The sequence below is a fragment of the Rhodnius prolixus genome, unplaced genomic scaffold (genome assembly GCF_049639745.1).
Source record: "Rhodnius prolixus isolate KJV_2025 unplaced genomic scaffold, Rpr scaffold_2, whole genome shotgun sequence".
Classification (NCBI taxonomy): Eukaryota; Metazoa; Arthropoda; class Insecta; order Hemiptera; family Reduviidae; genus Rhodnius; species Rhodnius prolixus.
Window position 1 is genome coordinate 17,323,385 of NW_027411592.1, and position 26,599 is coordinate 17,349,983.

A 26,599-nucleotide genomic window follows, 5' to 3' on the forward strand; every position below is an offset into this window, starting at 1 on the left:
CACATAAGGGCCTAATAAGTTTTCTTAAAAATTTCGTTTACTATTATTTTTCCAGCATTCGGAGGAAGATTGAGGCTATTTGTGGTGTAACTTATGCTTCAAAATGGTGTCAATTTTTAGAAAATTTATCTGTCTTTCTAACCGTGTCATCAGAATCGAATTCGGACTAAAACTTTCTGAGTAATAACATTTTTATTGCAAAAAAGTAATGATTTTAGAAAAAAAAAATTCAAAGTGATGTCACTCAAGAACAGAGGAAAATATGAAGTTGGCCACTACGTCTTTGAAGTCCACTTCAGATGTACTTCACACAGTAGGCGTACAGGGCATTAGTTACTGGTTCACCCTGTATATATAAAATATATTATAATAAGATCCCAAATGTAAAGATATTAGACTTGTAGGCCACTAAAGGCCTTCGTTAACGATAGAGAAAGTGAAGTTTTGATGTTACGTTAAGTTCTCCAAGGTACAGTTAGGTACAAGGTAAAGTATGCCCTGTGGTAGTGGAGTAGCCACTTCTTCAGGGACCTAAGCATCCCTAAGGGTACCCAACAATACAACACTTGAGTATGACTCATCCGACACAGGCCTACACAGGTTAATAAGTGTGGACAGCTATTTGGGTGTAGCACATTCACCGTCAAATCTACTTAATACCTAGTGGCGTAAAAAATAAAATAACCTCTCGTGATATCAGAACAAATAAATAATAATGAGAAAGTTACTTGTACATATGCAGTTTTATTAGTGGTAGAATTGTGGTTAAAGTGAACTCTACATTGCGAACAGTCCCTCACTTCAAAGAACTAAGCTGACAGTATTCTGGTGTTAACTATGCCTACTTGAACTGCTTTTACTAGAACTATCGCTACCACTATCACTAGCATTATCTTCGCAATCATCTCTACTTCGTGCTTCTTCTAATACTTCTTGTCCAGCTACATTCAAATCAATATCTATATCTTCATAAATATTTTCATTCCCTGATTCATCGGATTCGCTAGATATGGTTATAACACTTGTCCCAATACCTTCATTTTCACTATCTGCAATGACAAAAGTCCATCACATATTATTTATTACCTTTCATTTAGAGATTAATATTATTGGAGGTAAATAATTAAAATCACTAAACCATTAGAATTACTAATAAAAAATAAGGTTTAATTAAATTTAAGAAGAAAACCCTATTGTGGAAGTGGACTTTAGGAATCTTGGTTTCCTTGTGTATATTCAAGCCTAACTACAAGTACTTCCTTAAAGTAAACCCCTATTGGTGGAAGTGGACTTTAGGAATCTTGGTTTCCTTGTGTATATTCATGCCTAACTACAAGTACTTCCTTAAAGTAGACCCCTATTGGTGGAAGTGGACTTTAGGAAACTTGGTTTCCTTGTGTATATTCAAGCCTAACTACAAGTACTTCCTTAAAGTAAACCCCCATTGGTGGAAGTGGACTTAGGAATCTTAGTTTCCTTGTGTTTATTCAAGCCTAACTACAAGTACTTCCTTAAAGTAAACCCCCATTGGTGGAAGTGGACTTAGGAATCTTAGTTTCCTTGTGTATATTCAAGCCTAACTACAAGTACTTCCTTAAAGTAAACCCCCATTGGTGGAAGTGGACTTAGGAATCTTAGTTTCCTTGTGTTTATTCAAGCCACAAGTACACTTACTTAAACTCACACATAACTAAAGAATATGTAATATAAGAGCCGATTTTGTAAACGGTACTTTAGTTTAACAAACCCACCAGCAAACTGTAGTTCACAATGTAGACATGCGCACATTGTACATACTAACGCCTACGATTCATGAACAAACTCTGATGGAACAACATCAGTTAGGTCGCAATAGATTTGATTTTAAAGCCACACCCTCTGAAAATCTGTTACTCAGGAGCGAATTACAAAAAATTTGGAAAGTATGTCAGTAATCGTACGGTCCTTTCCCTAAATGTTTTTATTTATTTCTAAATTTAAGAGGCTAGCTCAGTGTGATTCCCTCGAAGAGATCCTGGGTAATCCACGTTCAGCAGTCGGTCAGACTAGATTTTCTCTAGTCTAGCATCACTGTCCCAATGATGGTCAGTATTGTCTGTAAAGAAAAAGAAATGTGGCCACCAGTACACCCAAAAATTTTACCTACAATAATAACGGATACTGCGTCTTAATTGAAACATAATAAATACTGTTGCGGTATTATGATTACTAATTATTGACCTTCTTTCAATAAGCTAGGTTATGCTAGACATATTTTAAGTAGAAGTCGAATTCTGTGTAACTGATAAACGTGTCACTGAAGTTAGATGAATTAAAGTTCGAAACTAAAGGATATTAATGAGGCATGGCTGTGAAATAAGCACCATTATACAAATCAGCAATGAGGCGCCACGGTAGCCGAGCGGTACGCCTGCAAAGCTATTATTTATTGCGGTACTGGGTTCGATTCCCGGTCTTAGGCCTTGGATTTATTTAATGTTTAATATTTAAACTTCATAGTAAAGTACGTTAGCTAGTCGCCTCCGTCCACGATACCTAATTTGGTAGTTAGACGTATAGCTCGGCTAAAAAAAATAGGCATTACTTTACAAACAAGCAATGCAATGAAGTTCTTTATTTCGTTTCAGAGCGTTTTAAAATAACCTATTGCCAATCTTAGGAATATGCCTGACTCTTTGCAATTTCTGAGTTGTATTATTATAATATTAAGAAAAAATCTCATTCATCATCTTTTGATATTGATCACCACCTTGCCATCTTAACTAATCACTTTTATTTCATGTAATAATTATTTTAAGAATTTAATTGGCTTAACAATTAATAATTTTTACATATACCTAAAGTTACTCACACAGAAATTTTTTAAAAATGTCTGTAATTCAGAATAATAGTTAAAAACAGTATGTTGTACGTAAGTATAAAGTTATAAATTTCTTGCAACGATCTAATGTTTTAATTTTCAACGTTATGAATATGTTCAGCATGGACTTGAAATCAGTAGGAAACTGATTGTTGTAATGCTGTCATAATGCACATCAAACATATTGTGTTTAATGAGCAATTCTGTACATTGAAGATTCTGTCATCTAATTGTTAGGGCTAATTTACACAAATATGATTTAATAAATAATATATAATATAATTTATATATAAATATATATAATGTTAAAGCGCAACTCAATTATGCATCTTTAGATTTTATATGAATTACTTCAATTATAAGTCAATTTCGTTACATTTTTTGAAAAAATTTAGACTTTCTACACTGAAGTGGTGATATGTATTTCTCGATATGTAGATCACAATTAAAATTAAAATAAAGCCTTGGATTGTATTATGAATGAAAAAACAGTTTAAAGTTACATCCCTGTACACCTTGATTACAAATAACTGAAAAAAATAAAATGCGCACCTGCCAGGCTGACTGGAGAAGTCATAGATGGTAATTGAGCCGAATTATTGATAACTCCATAATGTTCTCTCGAAACTTGTAGTTTCATCTTGTCATAAAGTGAATTAAATTTGAAGTTCACAACATCTAACTAGTGAAACAAAAACAAAAAAAAATTAGATTAAACAAATGTTTCCGCAAAGTGATAAAAATTGAGATCCGGGAATGAGGACAAAGGATTTGCAGATAGCAGATTAAAGTTCAGCCATATAGATCTCTCGGAACCAATCCATATGGCTCTAATGGCCCTAATTAAAGTAAACTACCCACATAAAATCGAATCATATTTAAGTAAAATATAATATGTATAGGAAAAATCGATTATTGTGGTACAGCCAGAATGCAACGTCCAACACCTTCCGTTTTAAGGTGCAATTCAGTACATTAAGACAATGATCATCTGTTTGGCAGTGGCCAATTTTTATTTCTTCTTTTACTGCATTTTATTACCTTCCTTATTGTCTTTTTTATTAAACTATCTTTCCTTTCTCAGGTTATTTCTTCGTAAACTTAGTTTATAGTTTTTCATTTCTCAAAAAGAAGGCTCTAATTTCTCAAAAACTATTGTTACTCTTAGGAAAATTTTTTTTTTCTTTAGAAAATCCAAATATACAAGTAGTGTTCACTGCTTGTGGACTCACCCTGGCAATGGAAACCTTCAAGGTGATCTTCAGATATCACGCCTTATAATTATAATAATTGGAGTAACTTCTGCATATCCGAACCGTAATGGTTAGGGGCAACGCAAGAAATCCAAGAAGAAATACGTAAAGCATTAAGTTTAACAAAAGCCGGTAGATTTGAGGTCAATAGATTTTCTAAAGGGACACAAAATATGTGTTTTCTTTTGAGTCAGAACAATGTTTTCCGATTGCTGGCGAGGACTACGTTCCTCTTTTAAGCTCGAGTCTGATAGGAACAAGGAACATTTCCAGGGGCATCTCAGGTTGGAACACGAACTCCTTCACAGGTTGCTGTGCAAGGTTAGCGCTACATTCATATTTTTCAACTCCTTAAGTTTAAATCCTCCATCCATTCCCGTAACACTTAGATCTCGCTCATCTGATCTCTATATTCCCTCTCACCGTACCTCATCCTTTGACAAATCCTTCCTAATACGTGCTACCTCTCTCTGGAACTCCTTGCCTTCATCTGTCCGCCATGCTCCTACCCTATCCGTCTTTAAATCCCGTCTATTCAGTTATCTACTTTCTATTCAGCTTCCTCCGAAATTCTAATTGTTTTAATTTATTTCCTTGATTTCTGCTGTTTTATTATTTTATTTTTACTTTCATTTTCACTTATTATATTTTCACTTTTGTAAATACTTATTTATTTATTTAATTTCTGCATAATCACAGGCCAAACTGTTAAGGCCTCTATTTGTTCCTGTATTTATTCTTAGGGGACAATTGTCCCAGAATAATAAATTTCGTTTCTATTTCTACATTCCAAATCCTCCCAAACTTCTCTGAACCATTATTCCCCCGCCCACAAAAGACGAATAGCCTCTCGGTTTCAAAGTCTTTGTTGTTTCTAAAACTTAATCGCGACCCTCCATTTGCCCTATTAGTTTAAATCATTCATCATTCTATTATTTACTTCAAGAAAAGTGCCTACCTCGATTTTCCATATAGACACATTCCTGTCTCGCGAAATGTGTGTGGTGCTGCAGAACAACTCAAATATATTCTATTGTTTTTATTTTAAAATTGTTTCTGAACTCATTAGTTAAAGCAAGACATTTATATCCTTCATAACGTTATTAAGAATTTCTTTGATTCCTTAATTTCAGGTGCTTCCTTACAACTAGTTCATACTTATTTAATAGGGTGTATAATTTAGCTCGCTTTTTTAATTATTGATTTATAGAAAATGTAAAAAAATGTTATTTGTCTACAAAATAATTGGCTATTTATTATTCTAAATATAGTAACAAGGAAAATTTTAAAGCATTACTTTACTTTTACTAATTAAAATACAATTTTAAATTTGAGAACAATTGCAATATTTTAGAGAATTTTGGACATCTACTTTCATAGGCAGCCTACCCATTTACCCGCAACTTCTTCCTAAGATACGTATTTTTTAGCTTTTAATTTTTTCAGACTTCTTTCCTGTGGTATGCAAATGAAAGGATACCAAAAAGTACCTTATCTTTTACCCAAACCTTTATCGAAACTCTTGATTGCACCCTACTTAGGAAGAGTATTTCCCAATTTCATTTTTATATAAGATTAGCCACATCCTGGATACATTGGATACATGTATCAGTTTTTTATTGTGAACAAGAGATAAGACCGAAAAGATGGTACGTTAGAGATACTCTATCCACGCCCTCTCCAAAGGAACACTTTCCAGTGAAAATGTTTCAAAGATTGTTATAGATCGAGAAATTTAAACAGGTTCAAGAAATTTAAAGAGGCCAATATTTTGGAAAATTAACTTATTAAGTGGTAGATCCGGTCAGTTGAGTTTTTCTTCAAATTTGGAAATTTAGAACCTCCTGGCAAGAGAAAATCTAAGGGGCTAGCAGCTGGATTCCATCTCTGCGATGGAATACCTCTCTTCCATTTAACAAGTTATTCTTATAAATATTATTAAAAACCAACTTTTTCGGAGAGTCTCAAAATGGAAATTTTCAGAGCAAACTCAAAGTAGGAAAACTTCACGATTACAATACTTTCTCTTTGTAGATTGAGAGAATGAAAAATGGTTAATCATTTTCCTCACTTTTTTCTGTTTTCTTCTGCTTGAAGGCGAAAGATATTCCAGGCCTAGATGTTTGAAGTTGTAAGTTGTGTAAATTATTTTACCTTTTATCAAATACATTTTGTTTTAAATGACTATTATGTATAGTTACTTATCATTATCATGTAAATTTAACGAACCAATGATAAGAATGGTTGATAATGGTAAAAAGAGCAATAAAGATGGCAGTAAGGGAGATGGATAGCCACTTATAAAGTGTGTACATGGGTGGGTAGGAGGTATTCAGGTTCCAACTGGAGATTGTTACGATTCGCACCACCGCCGCCAGTGTGGATAACAAGCGCTGACAGCACCCACCTAATCTAACACCCCAGCACCTGACGACAATGTATTTATATATAGTGTGACACACGTCACCGTATACTGTCATGTGAACACATCATGTACACAAGTATTCCAAACACCTTGCCAATAACAACAACATGTTTCCCTCACCTTGGTTCATTCTCATTTCCAGGCAGCCAGACCGTCGTCACACAAACACACCTCACCAGAACATCATGGAGTACGGCCATTCAATATGAGTGACACAGTACACAAATGTTTAAAACCTGTTTGCTCTCTATTTGTTTTTTGGTTTTTTTAAAATTTCTTTAACGAACAAATTTACCTAAAAAGCCCACTGTAATGAAGGAAATTCTACTTTATTAAGTATTGCCTGCTTATCAAAACTGAAAAGTCTATGGAAACACTATCTCTATATTAACGATAATTAGCTTGGAAAACAAAGCATTAGAGGTTGGAAAAGTGTACAAGTACAGGGTGCGGCAGCATAACTTCCTTTTTTCAAAACTTAATAAAAGCTATTGTATGAATCAGAACATTTTTGTTTTTTTATCATGTAGGCGCATGCCTAAAGTTTAGTTTTACATAGTTTTGAAGATAAAATCAGATAGGTGACGTCCCCCATTCTCCATAGACTGAGTAAACCGATTTCTGGCGTTTGTCATGTCTCTGGCCAGCATAGCAGGCGTTATGTTGGCAATTTCTTCCTGGATGTTGGTCTTTAAATCTTTTAAGGTTCTTGGACGGATTCACATAAACACGGGATTTCAAAAAACCCCACAGAAAAAAAAAAAAATCACAAGAGGCCAAATCGGGAGAGCGGGCCGGCCACTCCAAATCGCCCCTAATTGAGATGAGGCGCTCTGGGAAGTGTTCCCTCAAAACCGCCTCTCTAAGTCCACCTCATCTAGCCGTGGGGGAAAAAAATTCCTGTAACATGTTTACATACCGGTCCGAATTCACTGTCACTGCGACTTCATTTTCCTCAAAGAACCAAGAACCAATAATTCCAGCTGAGGAAATTGTATACCACACTGTGACTTTATGTGAATGCAAAGGCCTTTGATGCAATTCAACATCCAGGAAGAAATTGCCAACATAACGCCTGCTATGCTGGCAAGAGTCATGACAAACGCCAGAAATCGGTTTACTCAGTCTATGGAGAATGGGGGACGTCACCTATCTGATTTTATCTTCAAATCTATGTAAAACAAAACTTTAGGCATGCACCTACATTATAAAAAAAACAAATAAAAATGTTCTGATTCATACAATGGCTTTTATTAAGTTTTGATAAAAGGAAGTTATGCTGTCGCACCCTGTATTTTTAGGGGAGCTCCGCATTCGTTTATTTAGACAATAAAGTGCAGGGTGACTTAGGCACCTAATTGGGTGCTTCTTTTGGAAAACATGCTTAAGAGAAAACTATGTCTTTAATTAAAAGACCGTCCAGATTACATTAGAAAAGTTCTGCAAGAAGAATGCCATATTTATTCTTGTCAAACTCCACAATTTTTGTTGAAGGACATCTTCCGAGTGATTCTAGGTATGTAGATGTCCTTAAAGATAATGCGTCATGGTTAAAGTTGAAGGTAAGATGGCATATAGTCGTAATTGCTTGGTCAAGGATGGCGCGATGATGAAGCAAGAAAACCACTATATGCCCCATTCATAGGACAAAAATAAAACTAATATTGCAGTGGGAAATGAAACCTGAAGTAAGCATAGTAAGACAAGTTTGAGAATTTATAGTAAACATGAGATTACTGACAGGCCAACATGAGTGAGTCTCTAATTACATCAGTATTTTGTGCCAGTCAGGGCTGGGCAGACCGTATTCAGTGCTCATCTTGACAGTTATCTAGATCTAATAGAATTCCCTCTATCGTAAATGCAACAGGTAACACTAACTCAGTGCTTAGTCATTGACCAGAGAACATGCACCTCTCATAACCCGTCACCATCACAGAATAAAGCACGAAATAATGGAGATGCTTAAAACTTTTTTTTTCAATTTTGAAGATGTATATGCAGTAATTATTAGCGACCTGGACGGACATCAAGGTACGCTCGATATTGTTAACGTTGGCCTACGGTAACCCACAGCGTTCATTCTGAATTTCACTATCCGCTTCGAAAAGAGAACGTCATGACTTAGGCCAGAGGTTACCTAACATTTTTTGCACGGTGGGCTGGATAACTAACAAAATGACGAGCGCAGGTCGCATAATAATTATGTACAATACTTGCAAGCTAGAATGAAAGCTCTGAGAAAAAAAGACAAGGACAACAACATACATATTTACTTAAAAAAATGCAAATTCAAGTACAGTCGGATCAGTAGATAAACTGGTGTCGCGGGCCGGATCCAGATCCATAGTTTGGTGACCCTGACTTAGAAAACTAGAAAGATTGGGAAGAGGGAAGGGATTAGCTATGAGGTTAGCATACTGGACTCCCACGCGGAGGTCCCGGGTTCGAATCCAGCAGCTGACCCTTAGATTTTCTCTTCCTAGGAGCTTCTTACAGCTCACTGTCCGATGATGGACAGTGTTGTCTGTAACGAGAGAACACTGTCCGGAGGCCGGCAGTGCACTGAAAAAAGCTCCGGGCGCCAATAACCTTAGATGTTGACGCGCCTTAAATCATAAAAAAAAAAAAAAAAAAAAAAAAAAAAAAAAAAAAAAAAGATTGGGAAGAGCGGTAATGAGGAATTTATAAGGGACCAAGGTCTGTGGTTCGAATCGAAAGGTGTCATCCCAAAAGCCACAACATTTTTCTCTTTGCTATACATTGGTATTAACATCGAAAACCAAACTCCGTTGGTAGAACACATTCTTTGGGTAGTTAAGCCCATCATATTTATTTTATTGATTTATTATCTTTAATTTAATCCTTTGATGACGATTCATTTTTCTTCTTTGAAATTGTTTTTGATATATTTCCTACTAACGTACTTGTATTTCATTCTTACGCTATCTAATACTCAAAATGTTTATTTCTCTGAATGTTCTGCCATTTATGGAACCAATATAACTTGATTTTGGTGGGTAATTATCATTCCTGGATACGCTGAGTTGAATGGAACATCAATATAGTGATGTGCTATTGTAACGATAGTAAATAAAGTCTTTCTCTTTGGTTTAAACCAAGGGTGTGCAACCTTTTAAAGCCTAGAAGCTAAGGTCTAGAATTTGTACAGATTTGCACTATCCCTTCCATCATAGTCCCATAACAAGCCTATTTCCCGAGGGATAGCCTATTACTCTAATAAACTAGTTAATGAAAAATAAGTTCCTAATTAAAACTGTCCGGTAGGACAGTTGTATAAGGATTGATCGTCAAAAAGTGCACGAAAAAGCGTAAAGTTAAAACACACCCAACTTTGACAATTTTTTTCTCTTTTTCTATAAAAGATAAAATTCCCAAATTTTCTTTAAAATGTAGGGCAAACCCTCCTTTATAACTGTAATTTTTTTGCAACCCCCCAGACCTAATAGATTTCGAGAAAAAAGTTGCCGAAAATGAGCAAAAACGGCATTTTCAGAAATTGTTGTTGTTCTTCTTCTTCTTCTTCTTCTTGTTGTTGTTGTTGTTGTTGTTGTTGTTGTTGTTGTTACCTTTTTTGTAAACTACGTAGCGCCTAAACGCGTGAACCGATTTTCATGAATGAGGTGACATTCGATTCGGAATTTTATGTAGATGTGCCTTTTGGGGGTCTCGACGCTGTACACCGAATTAGAGAGGAGTTAGCCCCCTTTATGTAAGGCCCCCTTCAAAATTATTATTACTAATTACTCTGTAAATCTTAGCCCGATTTTGATAAAATTTGGTAGGATGATAGAGTTAGGGCTCCCCTACGTAACATTAAAGCGGCGATCTGCTCTTACACTAGTTAAGGGGAAGTATAGCAATCGTTTCAAATTATCGACAAGTGAACTGATTTTCATGAATGAAGTGTCATTCGAATCGAAATTTTGTACAGATTTGCACTTTAAAAGTCTCGTCGCTACGCCTTATATGGAGGGGAGTTTGCCCCACCCAAGTAAGGCCGTTTCTAAAACTATTATTACCAATATTTCTATAACGCTTTGTCCGATTTTGATAAAATTTAGCACGAAGAAGTGATTAAAGCTCCTCTACATGGCTGTGAAGTGCCATCATGCTCTTACACCTACTAAGAGGAAGTACTGAAATCGTTAAAATTATCAATGGGTGAAACTATTTACATTAATGAATTGTCGTTCGATTCAAAATCTTTGCCTCTTTGCCTTTTAGGGAGAAGTACTGTAATCGCCCGTTTATTTTTCTTACTCCTCTTAAAAGGAAGGTCTGAAATCGCAGTTTAAATTTGCTTTTTACGTACAAATACCTTCCTATTTTATATAAAAAGGCTTTCTCAAAAAAATTGTTATTGAGGATGGTTTGGGGACCGCAACTATAATCATTCTTTAAAAAGATCTCTCCAGTGGTAGTTACGGTTACTACTTAACACCTTATCAGGTTATAATGATAGAATTGCTTATTCCCAATTTAAAAAAAACAGTAAAGCAGATATGTAACTTAGCAAAATAGACAAAAATGAAAATCTATCCAAAAGGTACAAAAATCTCCTTAACAAAAACTTACAGTTTAAAAAGTTAAGTATAAGGGTTGATTAAACGCCAAAAGGTACACAAATCAGCAAGTACCCAACATTTCATTCAAGCTTAGTTGATATAATTTAAGTAATTTTGCTGCATTAACTTTTCCTTCACATTTTTTAGAATTTATTAGATGTCACAGACCCTTATGCTGGCCATAAGTGTAATGCATAAAGTAATTGTTACTTTATGAAGTAGTCAAACGTTTATAATAATAGGTAATAATTATCTGGCTTTATCGCAAATAATATAGTTTTCTTCAATCACACTCTCAATGTAGCTGTTCTTCTCACAATGGTATATATATGTTATGTAATATAAAATAAATAAGTATTGCATACTTTTAGGACAGCTAATTATTCCAGTATTTTACTGTAAGTAAAATTAAATTACAATTGAGAAATGAATAATTGTTGTTGAATAATCTACTTGTTATTAACTGTGTGTTATTTGTGCTCACGAATATTTCGGTAAGACGAATTCAAGTCTGAAATATTGTTTTAAATCCTCCGTGATTCAAATTTAAACAGTAGCCGACTCTAACTTTGTCTTTTTCTACTTTAACATGCATGTATAAGATGTGACAACTTCAGAATAAAGGGCATATTAAAGATAAATCAGAAGAATAATTTGGAATAGAATTAAAATAAAGTACCTATTTAATAACGAAGATATAATATACATTTTATCATAATTATAACCAAATAATATTATGAACGAACTGGCCAGCATAAGGGTCTGTGACATCTAATAAATTCTAAAAAATGTGAAGGAAAAGTTAATGCAGCAAAATTACTTAAATTATATCAACTAAGCTTGAATGAAATGTTGGGTACTTGCTGATTTGTGTACCTTTTGGCGTTTAATCAACCCTTATACTTAACTTTTTAAACTGTAAGTTTTTGTTAAGGAGTATCTAATATTTATGACTGAAATCGGTTTTTTCCATAATAATAAGAAAATAGCGCTATAAATAATGCAGGTAAAACGCCGGTATAAAAACTTCCAAGTTGAGAAACTGGCGAGAATCACACAATGTTTGGACTCCACACAACCTCTTACAGTAATTCTTACAAAAATTCTAACTAACGAGGTTTATTACCATCCCAGAACTCTCAAAAAATATTTTTTCAGAAAAATGTTAGAAATAAAAATAAGTTAAGCTCAGGATAGTTCGTAAATGTAGAAAAAATATAATTTTTTTCATGGCATTATCCAAAAAATACAGAAAAATTAAAACACCATTTTCTACGAACATGAAATTCTAGCAGAATTCCCTAGATATTTTATTGATGAAAACGCTTTGATCAATTAGGATGATCAGTTAGTGTTTAAACGTTAAATAACTTTGAGAAGAACAAAATGCAGTTAAAAAAAAAAGTTACCAAGAGATGGCAGACGCCCTGCTATTAAAGTCCTGCTGGAATTTTTATTTAACGTAAGACTTATTGAGGGACAGTAATTTAAAAAGGCTCAGGTTGCCAGTACGAGCATAACCTAGCGAGAATAGGCGAATGAGCGAGCTAATGTTGGGACTGCTCCAGCGTGTAGAAAAGCGAGGTTTGCAAGATCGATTGCAGAAGGAACTGCGAATTTTAGGAGGTTAGACGAGAACGCTAGGAATAATACTGTGCGTTTTACAGAAAAAATAGTATTTATAATGTAGTAAATATTGGATTAATTTTTCTGTACTTTTACTGTTGAATTAAAACAAAATTATTTTGTATTCACGTTGGAAGCTTTTAAACTTTTAAGTCATAATTTTTTTTTATTTTGAAAATTAGACTTTATTTTTTTTACATTTACCTAAATGTTCTAGGTTTTTATCTCAGTGTTTTCTTCCACTGGCCAACACAGGGTTTTAGGGCGGTAAGTTGGTTAAAGAGTGTAAACGCTAAGCTAATGGCTGGGGCATCAATCAAGCATTGAAGGAGAGAGAAGGCTGGAAATCTTTTCGTTAAAAGCCGAGATCTTGTAGGACCAAAGAGAACTAGGAGATGAAAAAAAAAGGTTTTAGATGAGTTCAATGTGAAAATTACGACAAGAGTGGCAGGGTCGAGATTATTGGCTGAAAGGAAATATCCAATTCTGTCTATAGAAACAGCTGAATTTACTGCGAAGGATATTGCAGGAATAAACACTTTGTAAGTTCAAAAAAATATTTATATTTATATACTTCAATTATTTTTTTTCTTTGAGGGTAAGAAACAAACTCTAAGCAAAAGAAGGTAAGAAAGGAGAAGTAAATTGTACATTTATCAGTAATTAAAATTACAAAAAGTGTTTTTTGTGTCAGACTAAATTTGCACAAACCATATATTTTAATGGTGTTGATCCCTTTTAATCTTCCACATTGCTAAAACTAAATATCGCTAAATAATACAAAAGTAATTATTAGCGAACAAAGTTTGCATAGAACGCTAGAACTAATCCCCTGCCAGTTTCAGACTACAATAAAATGTTATCCACTTGTTTAAGTCGCTATTGTTCTCAGTATAAATCGTATTATACAACCCGAATGTTGCAATTCATTATTTCGAACATTTTATTGTAAGTGCACATCATTTCATAAAGTTATTAATACGATTGAAATGAAAAGGTGAAAATCAAATAGGCATTTTCCGCCAGAACGCTTGCCATATCATGTTGGCGCCAAAACAACACTCCCATGGAACGCCTGCCAGCCTTTATTGCAGTTAGTATGATTGCGGGGAAGGTGTGTGTTTGCAATGAGCAGTTAGTTAACAAGCTGCAATGACGCTTGATCGTTTGATAATAGAATCAAACCGTGTAATGAATGTTCCTAGTTTGTTCATCTATATATATACGTATATATATATAGGAACATGATTCTGAGCCCCTTTTGAGTGCGCGATAAATGCACAGGTATATTATTCACGGGTGCGTTCTACTAGAGGGAGTATCCTATTACATAGCTCCATCTTCCCATCCTATGCAATTGTCGATCTATTCATGATCTGACAAACTGCATTATGTATCTGCACACTGATATCATTGTGGCAATAATTCCACAATTGTTCCCTAAACCACTACATCGTATGAATTGTACCCAATTATTATTGCACCCAGCTAGATCCATTCATTAAAATATTTCTAATTTTAACAATTAAAAAGATTAAAAAATGTTATCACATAATATGACGTGCCTGGGAATGTTTTACAAGAAATACTCGCTTGTCTTTCTCTTATTTCTCTATTGAATGGTTTAACTTCACATTTTCCTAAAACCTCAAATACTTAATAAAAGTCGGTTGCGTCCTAATTTTAGTTACGAATTTCACAACTGCAAACATTGGTGCAACAAGCAAAAATGCTAAATAAGTGACAATATAAAGAGGGTTAGTAGGGAAAGGACTGTACTGGGAAGCTAATTCGGTGAGGAGTTTTAAGTATCAGGACTGGGCTAAGTCTGTGACAGAGGGGATATTTAGGTCTGTGTGGAAGGTGAGGTTGGAGGCATAAAATGGAGCGTTTATTATGGTTCTTAAGATTCGGGATTGGTGGATTAGAATCCGGTTGAGGTTAGAACGTTTGAATGCCCGGTATAATTCGAGTCCATATGTCCATATAGGGAGCGAGTGTGCTTTAGCGTTTGTTTGATAGAGACAATTTAGAGCGTCTTTTCAGTATAAAGCGTCCTAGTTAAAAGAAATAATTCCGATTCACAACGACTCTTTGACCAGCAGGTTATTTAGCACCTCCTTTCAATACTGCAGGGTATCCTCGTCACCTAATACTATCCCTTTCATATTTATTAATTCTTTTTTTTTCTCATGCTGTATAGATTTGCTACAGAGTCTGTGTATACAAAAATACGAGTATTTGTTATTAGCCCACATAAAAATGGTATTCACAATTATTCGATAGGATTTTCGATACCTTGAATTTAAATAAATACACCATAATTTCATAAAAATGTTTTCGCAACTACGTTGGAAAAACACAAAAATAATATTAAGTTATTATTAAAATATATTGTAATACATTTATAACAATATATTAGTAATTATTTGCTCCAGCAAAACATTTAACTTGAATTTCTTTCTCTCTGTGAAATTCACTTCATGGACCTATAAAAATGCACTGTTTACAAGATAGCAAAAACGATGAACATTTTGAATCCAAGAGTCCGCTTTGAAACTAACGACCTGAACCAAGCGGACAAAACTCGGAGGAAAAATCATATCCATTTAAGTGTATCTCCTCTTATAAAGAGGCAATTGGGCGACAGGATGTTGGGAGTACAAGATCTGTAGTTTGGTATCAAAGGATTTATTCCCAAGTGGAATTCATCAGATTTTTGCTTAACGTTGGATATCACCCTGGACAATGTGGCTCCCCTAGTTGAGAATATTACAGTAGACTCATTGGATTTTACAATCTCACCATGTGTATGGCGCACAGAAATAAGGAATGAGGTTGTAAAGCTCCAGTTAACCATATCCTATATACGAGGTGTGTTCAAAAAGTAACGGGAATTTTTAAATTTCGCGGGTTTGGAGAGTCTGATTGTAAAATTTTTTTTTTTATTATGTTGGTACACATGCCCCTGAAGTACGATAAAATTTTCAGTAATATTCATTGTTTACTTCTTAAGTGGCAGCCGTTAAGGTTAGACGTGTTTTTCGAGCTTGGCGATTTTTGTTTGTTAAAAAAAATGGATCAAAGAATTTGTATTAAATTTTGCGTAAAAAATGAAATAAAGTGTGTGAAATGTTAATAAAGGCATATGGTGAGTCTGCTATGAGTAAAACAAGGATTTACGAGTGGTATAAGCATTTCCAAGATGGCCGCGAAAACGTTGAAGATGACGAACGACCTGGACGTCCAAGCACATCAACAACCGATGAAAACGTGAAAAAAGTGAAAGAAATGGTTATGAACGATCGCCGAATCACAATCAGAGAAGTCGCTGATGATGTTGCCATATCAATTGGCTCATGCCATGAAATTTTTTCGAATGTTTTGGGTATGAAACGTGTGGCAGCAAAATTCGTTCCAAAATTGTTGAATTTCGAACAAAAACAGCGGAGAATGGAAGTTGCTCAAGAGTCACTCAATGAAGTCGACAACGATGCGGATCTACTGAAACGTGTTATGACAGGTGACGAAACATGGGTTTACGGATATGATGGAGGCATTCTGGATCGCCAAGAAGGTTATGCTCACTGTGTTCTTCGATTTTAATGGCATAGTGCATCATGAATTCTTGCCACAAGGTCAAACAATCAATAAGGAGTACTACCTACAAGTTCAACGCCGTTTGCGTGAAGCAATCCGAAAAAAACGCCCGGATTTGTGGCAAAACAATTCACGGATTTTGCACCACGATAATGCACCTGCTCACACTTCATTGCTTGTTCGTGAATTTTTGGCCAAAAACAAAACTTTAACGATGCCCCAGCCTCCATATTCGCCAGACATGGCTCCACGTGACTTTTTTCTATTTCCAAACATAAAGAGAACATTAAAAGGCCGTCGTTTTACAAGCATAGATGACATTAAAAGCGAATCGCTGAAAGAGCTGAAAGCTATCACAAAGATCGAGTTTCAGAAGTGTTTCGAGGATTGGAAAAAGCGCTGGCACAAGTGTATTGTATGCGAAGGGGACTACTTTGAAGGCGACAATATTAATGTAGATGAATAAATAAATATTTTTTTCAAAAAACGAAAATTCCCGTTACTTTTTGAACACACCTCGTATATTTTTTTAATGATGGATATTCATTTTACTTTATATTTATGTGAACAAAATATTTAAATACCTTTGAACTGATAAGCATTTTAAAATAAACATCCTCTCTTGACTAAATACTTAGATTAGATTATCGGGGCGGGACCTGTGCCCCAAGGCACCGCAGTCACACGAGGCATATTGTGCCATCCCCTTTGGATCTAGTAGATGAAACCTACCCTACTAAAGAGGTTGAGGACTTTCCCTACTAGTTCTTTTTGCTATATTATCTCCTTTGGTCTCAAAGTTCCAAAGGTTTCATAGCGTAATCGAACAGCCAGTGAGAAGCCGTTTCCTCCTCATCCTGACACAATCTGCACAACGGTTCCGAGCTAATAAGCCCCTCCTTGTACAAATGACTATCTCTATGTGTACTGTGTAAATGTATGTGGGGTGTAACAGTATATGTTGCTCACGTACTTAGGCTGGGATACCCGCAGGGATACCAAGTACCCTGAAGAAGTGGCTAATCCACTTCCCCTTACGGGGTCACTTGACTACAATAGAATTAGTTGTGAATAAACTGTTCTCGCTTGGATGTAATCCGAAAAATCGAAAATGTGACGATTGGCATCACACTACTACACCAAGATTAAGGTAAGAATTCTAATACATTTTACTTTCAAGATGTATTTTACTCACCGATTTTATGAACCTGTTCCAGGCATATCTGACGTCGTCTAAATTGACGCCAGCTTTTCTCTCCTCATAAAATCTTGCAAGACGAAGGAATTTCGGTATTTCATTATTCAATAAATGCTGGCCCATTCCTGCAAAAAAAAAAAAAAGATTAAAAATGTTTATTAAAAAAAGTCTTTGACAAGTTGGAGTAGAATACTCCATCCAATCTCTTTCAATTCCACCAATCGGAGTGAAATATCAAACACTTCGTTACACGTCAGTGACGGCGTAAAATTCTATATTCACATCTGTTAGACAGTGACTATGGTAAAAGAAATTATCACCATTATTGGACATAAATTTTTAATTAAATTTTTTCACTATTTAAGAAATAAAGAGATTTTAATTAATTTTTTACCCAAAGATTTTTAAGTCAGACACCAGCGAACAATGAATCTCACTAAAGATACGCTTTCAAGTATTTAAATTGATTATCGATTAGATTTTTTCTTTTCTTTTAAAGATTTCTCGATGTTCTGGAGCGGATTTTGCTATTTTATAACTTCTTTGTTAATCTGATATTTCTATTGTATAATTTATCATTTATGTTTGCCGAATATTTCGTTCGCATTTGTAGGAAGCCTTGAATGTTTATCAAGCGACACGTCCACTTTTGCACGCAGAACTGAACTTCAAAAGCAATTAGTTTTCGTTTACAAATGCTAAAATTATCTGCGATGAAAAAGTAAAATTATTTCGACAAACTGAACAATCAAAAAACAATAGTATTAGAGCAAGTGTAAAGAAAAAATAGATACTATTTATGGGGTGAACCTATTGGACTTTCATTATCGAACTTTGGAAATCAGACTGAAGAAATCAAGAATAATCCTTCAACGATTACAGCAAAACTGTTTGTATACGTCAAAGTTATCAGAAGAGTTGAAGATTAGTATTTTGAACGTTCCTATCAACCAGCTTGCAGCCGAGATGACACCTTTACTGCTTTAGAGTTCGAATTTCAACAAAATTCTATCAACAAGCCCTCTCAGAACATATCATATTTTTAGCCCATGTGTGGTTCAAGTAGTAGAAAATGATAGCCTGAAATGAAAGCAGTGAAACGGAGATAGTTACTTATTTAATAACTATTTAAAGCAAAAACAGTAAATATTAGAAAAGTGTTCGTAACAAAATTGTAAATATTGGAAAAAAGTGTTTGTGTTTTTTTTTCATTATCGTAAATTCTTTCTCTCTTAATTATTTTTAACGGTGAGTGAGTATGTCTGCGGATAGTGGGGGCCAAGGGCCTCCGGTAAAACAGAAGATATGTACAGATAAATCAGGAATAATGGATAACAAAGCAATAGAAAATTCTAACACCCAACTAACAACTAACAATACCCAAACTAATGTTAAAAACACTAAACAACACATTGACATGGAAATGGATTCTCAAACACAAATTAATCCAAATAAACGTCCAGCTGACTCTAATAATAATAGGTTCAAGGAAAGTGCATATTTATGGAAATAAACTTTCGGTAAACCAAAGTAATACAACAATAAAGTACGATTATATGAATAGAGCCTTAAATAATAGATACAAAATGAACGATAAGGGGCCCTATGTAGTGAACCTAGAAGGTAACCGCGAAAATCTGGGGAAAGTGCATAGAATGGCAGTGGGAAAGTGGCTATTGAATTCGACTTCCTCGCTTAGAGGCAATATTATTACCATCGCTATGAGCGGTAAAAACAGTATAAAAATAACAACAAAAACTCCACAAGCAGCTAATAATCTACATTGGAAATAATATAATAATAATCTACTAATAACACTGGAAACCCTTAAAGAGAGGGAAATAACAGCATATATCCTCAACTTCAGGGTTCAAAGGACACGAGTCATCAGAGATGTGGATATCGAATTGGATGAACAAGAAATAATAACGGAATTGATCTCCGCTGATACACCTATAAATATTCGAAGGGTGACAAAGAAAACTTACAACCAAAATAACACAGTTCAGGAAAAAAAATCACGGTCTGCTTTGTAACATTTGACGGCCGAATATGTAACATTATATGGAGCAAGATGCCTGGTCGAGCCTTATGTACCTTCAATACGACAATGCAAAAGAAATTGCCTGCGTTTCAGACATGCTGAAGACCAATGCCGTATTAAGGCTAGATGTGACCATTGTTCTGAATCTCACATTACGAGTATTCATGAATGCACAGAAACAGAAGCGATGATGCCCGTCTGCGTACACTGTAAGGGTGAGCACAGATCAACCTATAAGGGCTATATTTCCTGGGAATATCATAACCATTTTGGAAATAAAAGAGGAAACCTACAACCTTTAGTAGCAACCTGCAATAAAGATAGTAAAACTATTTAGTAAAGGAAGCCATTAATGTTCACCAAAAAACGCGAATTCTGTCAAAACTCAAGAAAGAGAAAAGTCAAGTGAGTGACCACAAAGAGGAAAAAAGTTTTGGTTAAGTAATTTGCTAATATTTCAAGCTTAGTCATTAAATAATAAGTAAGAATGCGAGTTCTTCATAATAAAGCTGTTTGCTTATATTATGTAATCTGTTTATAGCAAAATAATAAACTAGCTCGGTCACATGTGATAAAGCAAAATAAAACTCCCAACTAATCCGGTTGTACACAGCTGATCCATTCATTTCCATTTTGTTATTAATTTACTTTCTGCTTTGTTTTAAATATTTCGAACTTTTTATAAATCCCATGTTTTCATTTTCGCTTTACGGCAAATGTGCAAATAAAATAAGACAATTTCATTTAAATGTTTGGGAAATTATTTTTAATAATGGAGGCACACAAAAAACATAGTAGTCTGTCAATTAAAAAAAAAAATTTAACTATAGATAACGAACTTGGCAATAATTTATATTTGGCCCATTTTATAAAATGACAGTTGTAAGCCATTTTTAGGGAACTCAATAGATCCAGAGATACCATTCTTCAGGTTTGGTATCGCTTTATTCCAATTTCACATGGATCAAATTATTAAATTTTCTCTAGCAAAGGAAGTGGCGTCATAGACAAATGTGGTCGGACGGAAGCTCTAGACATTAAAAGTTAAAAGAGGACTGTTCAACTTTTAAGAGGCAGAGCTTTAACGCTGGAAACATTAAGTTAGCTAACGCAGGCTGTTTTGGGATACGTTTTGTTGGCAATAAAGGTTGAAATTCATAGAAATATCATCACAAACCTATTTTTAATGAAATATTCTTTCAAAAAGTTTCTATCAACGGCGTTTTCGTTCTTTAGCCAAAGAATTGCTGGTTGATCTCGTTTCATCATCCCTTGACCAACTCAATGCGAATTTAACCAGTAAATCCAGTTTCATCTCACTATTCTTTATCCTCACCTATTATTCACATGTAGATACATGCGGCCGTGACCTAACTTCCTCTTTTTTCTCTCTCTTCCGCACTCTTTCTGTTTTTTTGGAGATGCAGTTAACGAAGACCTCACACCCCTGTTCTGCAGCCAAAAAGCCAAATACTTCACCCACCACCTCGTCCAAACCGATCTGTTTCTTGAATCTAGCAGGGAACCAAACTGAGGTCCGTCGCTACAATTATCAGACCCGATATTGTCACATAAAAGTCACACTTTAATCAATAATATTTAAAAATATAATTTCTTTATTCCTCTTCCTAATATCAGCAAAAAATGCTATAATTTCAAATATCAAAAATTAAGATTTCCCCGGAAAACGCAAGTAAACGCTTAAATTTTCTCTGTTTTTGGAACAGTGCAAAGAGCGGTTTTCATAGATAAGAAGTACAGCGTATTTTACTGGCTTCTCTCTCAGATCCCTGGTTGGTTTCACAAGTCACAGCTTTACATAATGGGGATCATATCAAATCGTTTTTGTTTGTAAGGAGGAATTTGGCTATGCTCCAATGATTCCTGGACTTCTTGGGACGTGAGAAGAACTGTTTCAGTTATAATGTTACAATCCGAATCGTCCATTTCTCCTCAGATTGCATATTTTCCCGCATTGCACTACCAATCACTTCTTCAACCAGATATTTATACAATAATGTTTGAAAAACAGTTTTATTAAGCAGTACGTCTTACTCAACATAACTAGCCTACAAATTCTGGCCGTTAAAATGAAACAAAAATTTACACCCTTGGTTTAGACTTAGGTGTGTACTGAACGCTGTTGGACAATGTATAAAGGGTTGAACATCTCTAAATTGCCGAACTTTAAAGTCAAAACCAGCCCCTTTAACCACAAGCGCAGTCCCGTTTACTCTTTTACCTGACAATCAGTTATATCTCAGCTTCAAAAATATTATCAACTTCAGCTGTATGGCTTCCGCTGCCAGGTCCTTACGATGCACATATATATTTGCACAGCCCTTGAAAACAGTTGCATGCCTTGCTGGAGTGATGTTGCAGTAAAATTAGGCGAGATGCTAAAAACAAACAACTCCTTCACCTATGATTTATGGACATCCGTTTAAGTTACGAGACATTTCGCTATATCACAAAAGTGCTCGAGTCCTCTCAATATCCTCAACGCTGCTGAGTAACATTATAATACATATAAATTCAATTGTGATTTTAGTAAAAGTGTTTCAAAACTGTTTTAAGAATATGCAATATTTGTATAAATAAGAAAAAAGTTTGTTTTTATAGTAGCGTAAGTTATTAATTAATAAAACTAGTTAAAAATGATAGATTAATAAAATGAAAGGGTATGGAACCAAAATCAAAATGAATCCTCTTCAAGGTAGTCTCAGATTTTCATCAATAAAAGATATCTGGTTACTAAAAAAAAAATCACTAATTCACAAACAAATTTAAGAATTACACCTTCTACTTAAAGCAACCTCATACTTCACAAATAAATAACAAAAAAGGACCTGTAAACACCATGATTAAACAGGCTACCACCGTTATATCCTATTTCATTGTACTCTAATACAGCCTAGGTGCCTAGTAACTACACAATGATCTTGCCGCCGATTAATCGATTTAATAGGGCCATTCGATGTGTAGCTGTTCTAAATGTATGTTAAGAGAGCCACCATAGGTATTTTTTTCTCGACCAATATACAACTAAATATGCACGTGCAGAAACACTTTACGTAGGCTAAATTTTTGACATAATACTGCATTTGTGAATATGTCAGACCTAAATACTGGAAACAAAGAGCCTAAAACACTTTAGTTAGAAATCCACTTCATTAAATACCCAATTCTATGTCATATCGGAGTTTTATAGCAAAAAAGTATTTAAATATTATGAATTCCATCATTTTTTTTTTATAAAAATATCATTAATAAATCCTAGCTGCTATTAATTATACAATTCATTATTTCTCAGGTATAACAATAGTAAGTATCATGTCACCTGCACGCCATTGGACAAAAAGCAACGAGTTTTTGCTAACACAATTTGTGGTGTGAATGGCTTTAACAGCGTGCGTTATGAACGGCTTCAACAGACCATTTATCACTTTGTGTTGAAAATTATTGACAAAGAGAAAGAGAGAGGTGAATGGAAAAATGGCAAACTTTGTATTTTATTTTGCTTATTCATTATGTGAAAAAATCATTAAAACTTATCATTGAAATTTATGTGTTTATAATGAATTATATGAAGTTAAAAATATTTGTATTTATAGTCTTGCATCTTATGTGAGAATAGAAATGCATAAAGTCAAAATGGAAATGTAAATTAGTTCGCAAAAGATTTTTTAATATCAAGCTTCAATGGAAATAACAATTGTTCTAGAGTCTGACGAAAATGGCTAACGATTTTTTGAAACAACTCTTGTCAGTATTTTCTTTTATTAAACAATTCCTTTAAATGATTCGTTGAAAGCTTAGTGTCCTATACGAAGAAGATCTTGCCTTGTCTACTGGTATACCACTGTGGCAACACCTTAATACTGACACCCTAAGACTCACTGAGGACACTTGGGACATGTCCCAGCGGTGGTTAGGAAAGCAACTGCATCAGTTTAGTGAACCCACACCCTTGCACACCCGTCAACAAACCCACAGCTAAACTGCTGGGCAACACTTATGAGCCCACTGGGACATTGGATAAGCGTAGAGCATCGTCCCTCTCCAGTACGCATTAAAATTGAATAGGTCTTCAATGCTCTCACCTCGAGTAGTCCTGAATGAGCTAAGCTTCATCATCGTCAGACCAAGAGCAACCCTGTGCGATTTTTACAAAATTGGGAGAAAGAAGATCGAAGAACTGCACTACTAGCACCTTGCGCTCTTGGCTGAGATTGGTCCTAGCCAAGTTGAAGTTCAACCTTGTCTTCACCCAAGATTTTGGTATTTGTCGTACAGGACCATGGTTCAGCTGTTATCTTGAATGCACACCAAACTAAATGTGGTTCAAGAAAACAATAAAGCATTTTCGCACTTAGATAGTGTGTCATCCTTGGTCCTCAAACAGAGGCTTTAAAAGAGTTAATAACGGGTAAGGCAGCCCTTATAACAGAGAGACGAGGCAGGCCTTTCGGGTGGATCTCCGTGGTTCTGTTCCAAGCCTAAGAGAATAAGCTTCTTCTGTAGGAGGTATGCCAGTCCTACCTGGAGCTTGTCTTGTTGATATAACGTTACCTCTTTGCAGGAGATGCAGAATAACTTCCTCAGATTAGAAATCGTTATTCTAAGCATTCACATATCATTGTTCCATATGTTGTTGCGGTTCTAGAGTATAGGGGGTCTACAACTTGGATTATTTTGCCGACATAGAAGAATGAGGGATGTTCTGCTCTAGATACGTCTGAGCACATCTATTTACATTTATTTCCGTAGTAATAGATTTCTCTTACAAAGGACATTTAATATATAACTTGAAGAAGTTACTTTATTCTGATCCCCACTATATTATGAATGTACTAATTTATTATAAGAATATTATTTGCTAAATAAATGGTAATATAACTATTAGAAAATAATTTGTTTATATATGTATACATACATATATTGAAACCTAATATTTCTTTTATCCACCCTTCTGAATGGTTTTGAATGGAAAATGTAATTTTGCTAACCTACAGAACTTATTGCTTCCAAAATTGTAGCTCTATCCGGCAGTTTCTTCGGCACCATCACACAATCAGTCCAGAATGCACAAAGTGACGAAATAGTGTCTCGCTCTTCTTGTGCAACCATCACAAACAGAGAAAGATCTACATGTCTTCGAACCATCTTTAATTGTTAATTAAGTCGCTTACGAAAGAGCACGAACAAGAAGAAGTTAACAAGGATTGTTTAAAATAACGAATAAAAAAGAAAAAATTAACAATAATAACTTTCAACAAGAACGCCACAAACAATAACAATAGAAACAGCTGATTATCAATTTTTTTTTTAAAGCAGCCAAGATTCTTTTCAAATTATTATTGTAAATTTATTGTATTACAAGGCCATATGTATTTTCCTACCTGTAGACATGGTTCTCTCGCCGCAGTCAACATTGCCCGAACAATGTCTTCAGTAAGCAATACAGACTTCCAGGTAGAAGAAACCTGAGGTCACAACGCTCTTCTTATCAGGATTATTATAGTTTATCAACTACTTTACAACCACTTTCAACAACAAACTGTATAAGAAATAATAAAATAAATTATATTGAGACCTAAATACATAAAAGATAATGAATGATGCACACGTGCGGTTGGACGAAATTACCCTGTGATTATTATTAAGCCTAATTCATAAAAAGCGAATTACCAGTTTCATGCACAAAAGGCGCACTGATGATACTGATTATGCAACTATAATACTTGAATGAATATGCTAACGAACCGCTATTCAAATAAAAACCATAATTAACTGGACAAAAGTTAAATATAAGACACACATTAAAATTTCATTCCAGTCATGGATTATTCCACAGTGTACAGATGTTTTGGATTAGACGTTAAATGGACGATTTACCGGGTAGGTTTAACTATTGGATAGATCAAATTTTTCTGAATTGGATTTTTTGTGAAATTTGAGATGAAGAGTCCTTCTGAAAGTTTGAATTGGCAAGTGGTTACTGTAAGTAATATCTGCAGTCGGAGTGACTATTCAATAGCATAAGTATAAAATTTCTCCTCAGAATACAGGACTTATCTGTTTTATGGACGTAAAATGCAGGTCGAAAGCACATGTTGAGAGATGCCTCATTACAGAGGAACTACCTGTTAATTTTTATTTTTAGATAGCAATCTAAGTAATTTTCAATTCCCTGGGGAGAATTACGACACACGTAACTGTCAATGGAAATTTACAATTAGGTTAGAATATCTGATTATAATTAATAATTAAGAATAGATTCTAATCCGTAAAATTTAAGTTTTCAAGTTAAGCAGAAATCTCTGTAATCCAAGCAATACAAATTAGTATTCAGTAGATAATAATTTTCAATATCCACCAGAACTTATCTCACACGCGTCTCACTTGTTGTTCAATTGTGTTGCAAACGAGTGGTTGCGCTATGAAACCTTTGGCTCTTTGAGAACAAAGTAGCGCTAGAAGAACTAGTAGGGGTGGTTTCGCCTACTAGATCAAGGAGAGGACACAATAAGCCTCTTTTGGCTGCGGTGGGGCATAGCTCCCGTCTCGCTAGTCTAATCTAATCTATTTCACACGTAATAAAAACTAAAAATTCAACAAGAAAGTGAAATGCTTGTCTGCAATTGACAAACAAATTTTCCGTCTGAACTTTGGACATTAACAGAGTGTTTATATTTAAATACAGTTTTTTGATTCAAAATGAGGGTGTAATTTAAACGCAATTCGTCTCCGACCACTCCCAACGTTGTCTGAAAGCTAGCAAAGCTGCAGTTGTTAGTTAAAAAGAACTAATAAAAGCAAATTTTTCTTTCTTGAAAAATATTTACGGTAGGATCATACTAAGAACTAAGCACTGCTTGAAACTGAAAGTCTAACCACCATTATATTATTTTACACTTTATTAAATTTAACGTAGCAGGTCAAAATTTATTTTTAGCTGTAGTTGTAAATTGGGAAGTGGAAGAGTGACACAAGAGATTGGA

General features: G+C 34.7%; 1 protein-coding gene across 1 annotated transcript; it reads right to left on the bottom strand.

The window, feature by feature from the left end:
• Positions 1–724: 724 nt before the first annotated feature.
• LOC141449163 (uncharacterized) lies at positions 725–24,925 on the bottom strand. Its single transcript, XM_074118311.1, has 4 exons — positions 24,605–24,925; positions 17,549–17,676; positions 3,413–3,542; positions 725–1,049 (listed from the first exon to the last, which is right to left on the bottom strand). Exons 1-4 carry the CDS (start codon positions 24,759–24,761, stop codon positions 832–834), a joined length of 633 nt encoding a protein of 210 aa, XP_073974412.1. The 5' UTR covers positions 24,762–24,925; the 3' UTR covers positions 725–831.
• Positions 24,926–26,599: the final 1,674 nt, after the last annotated feature.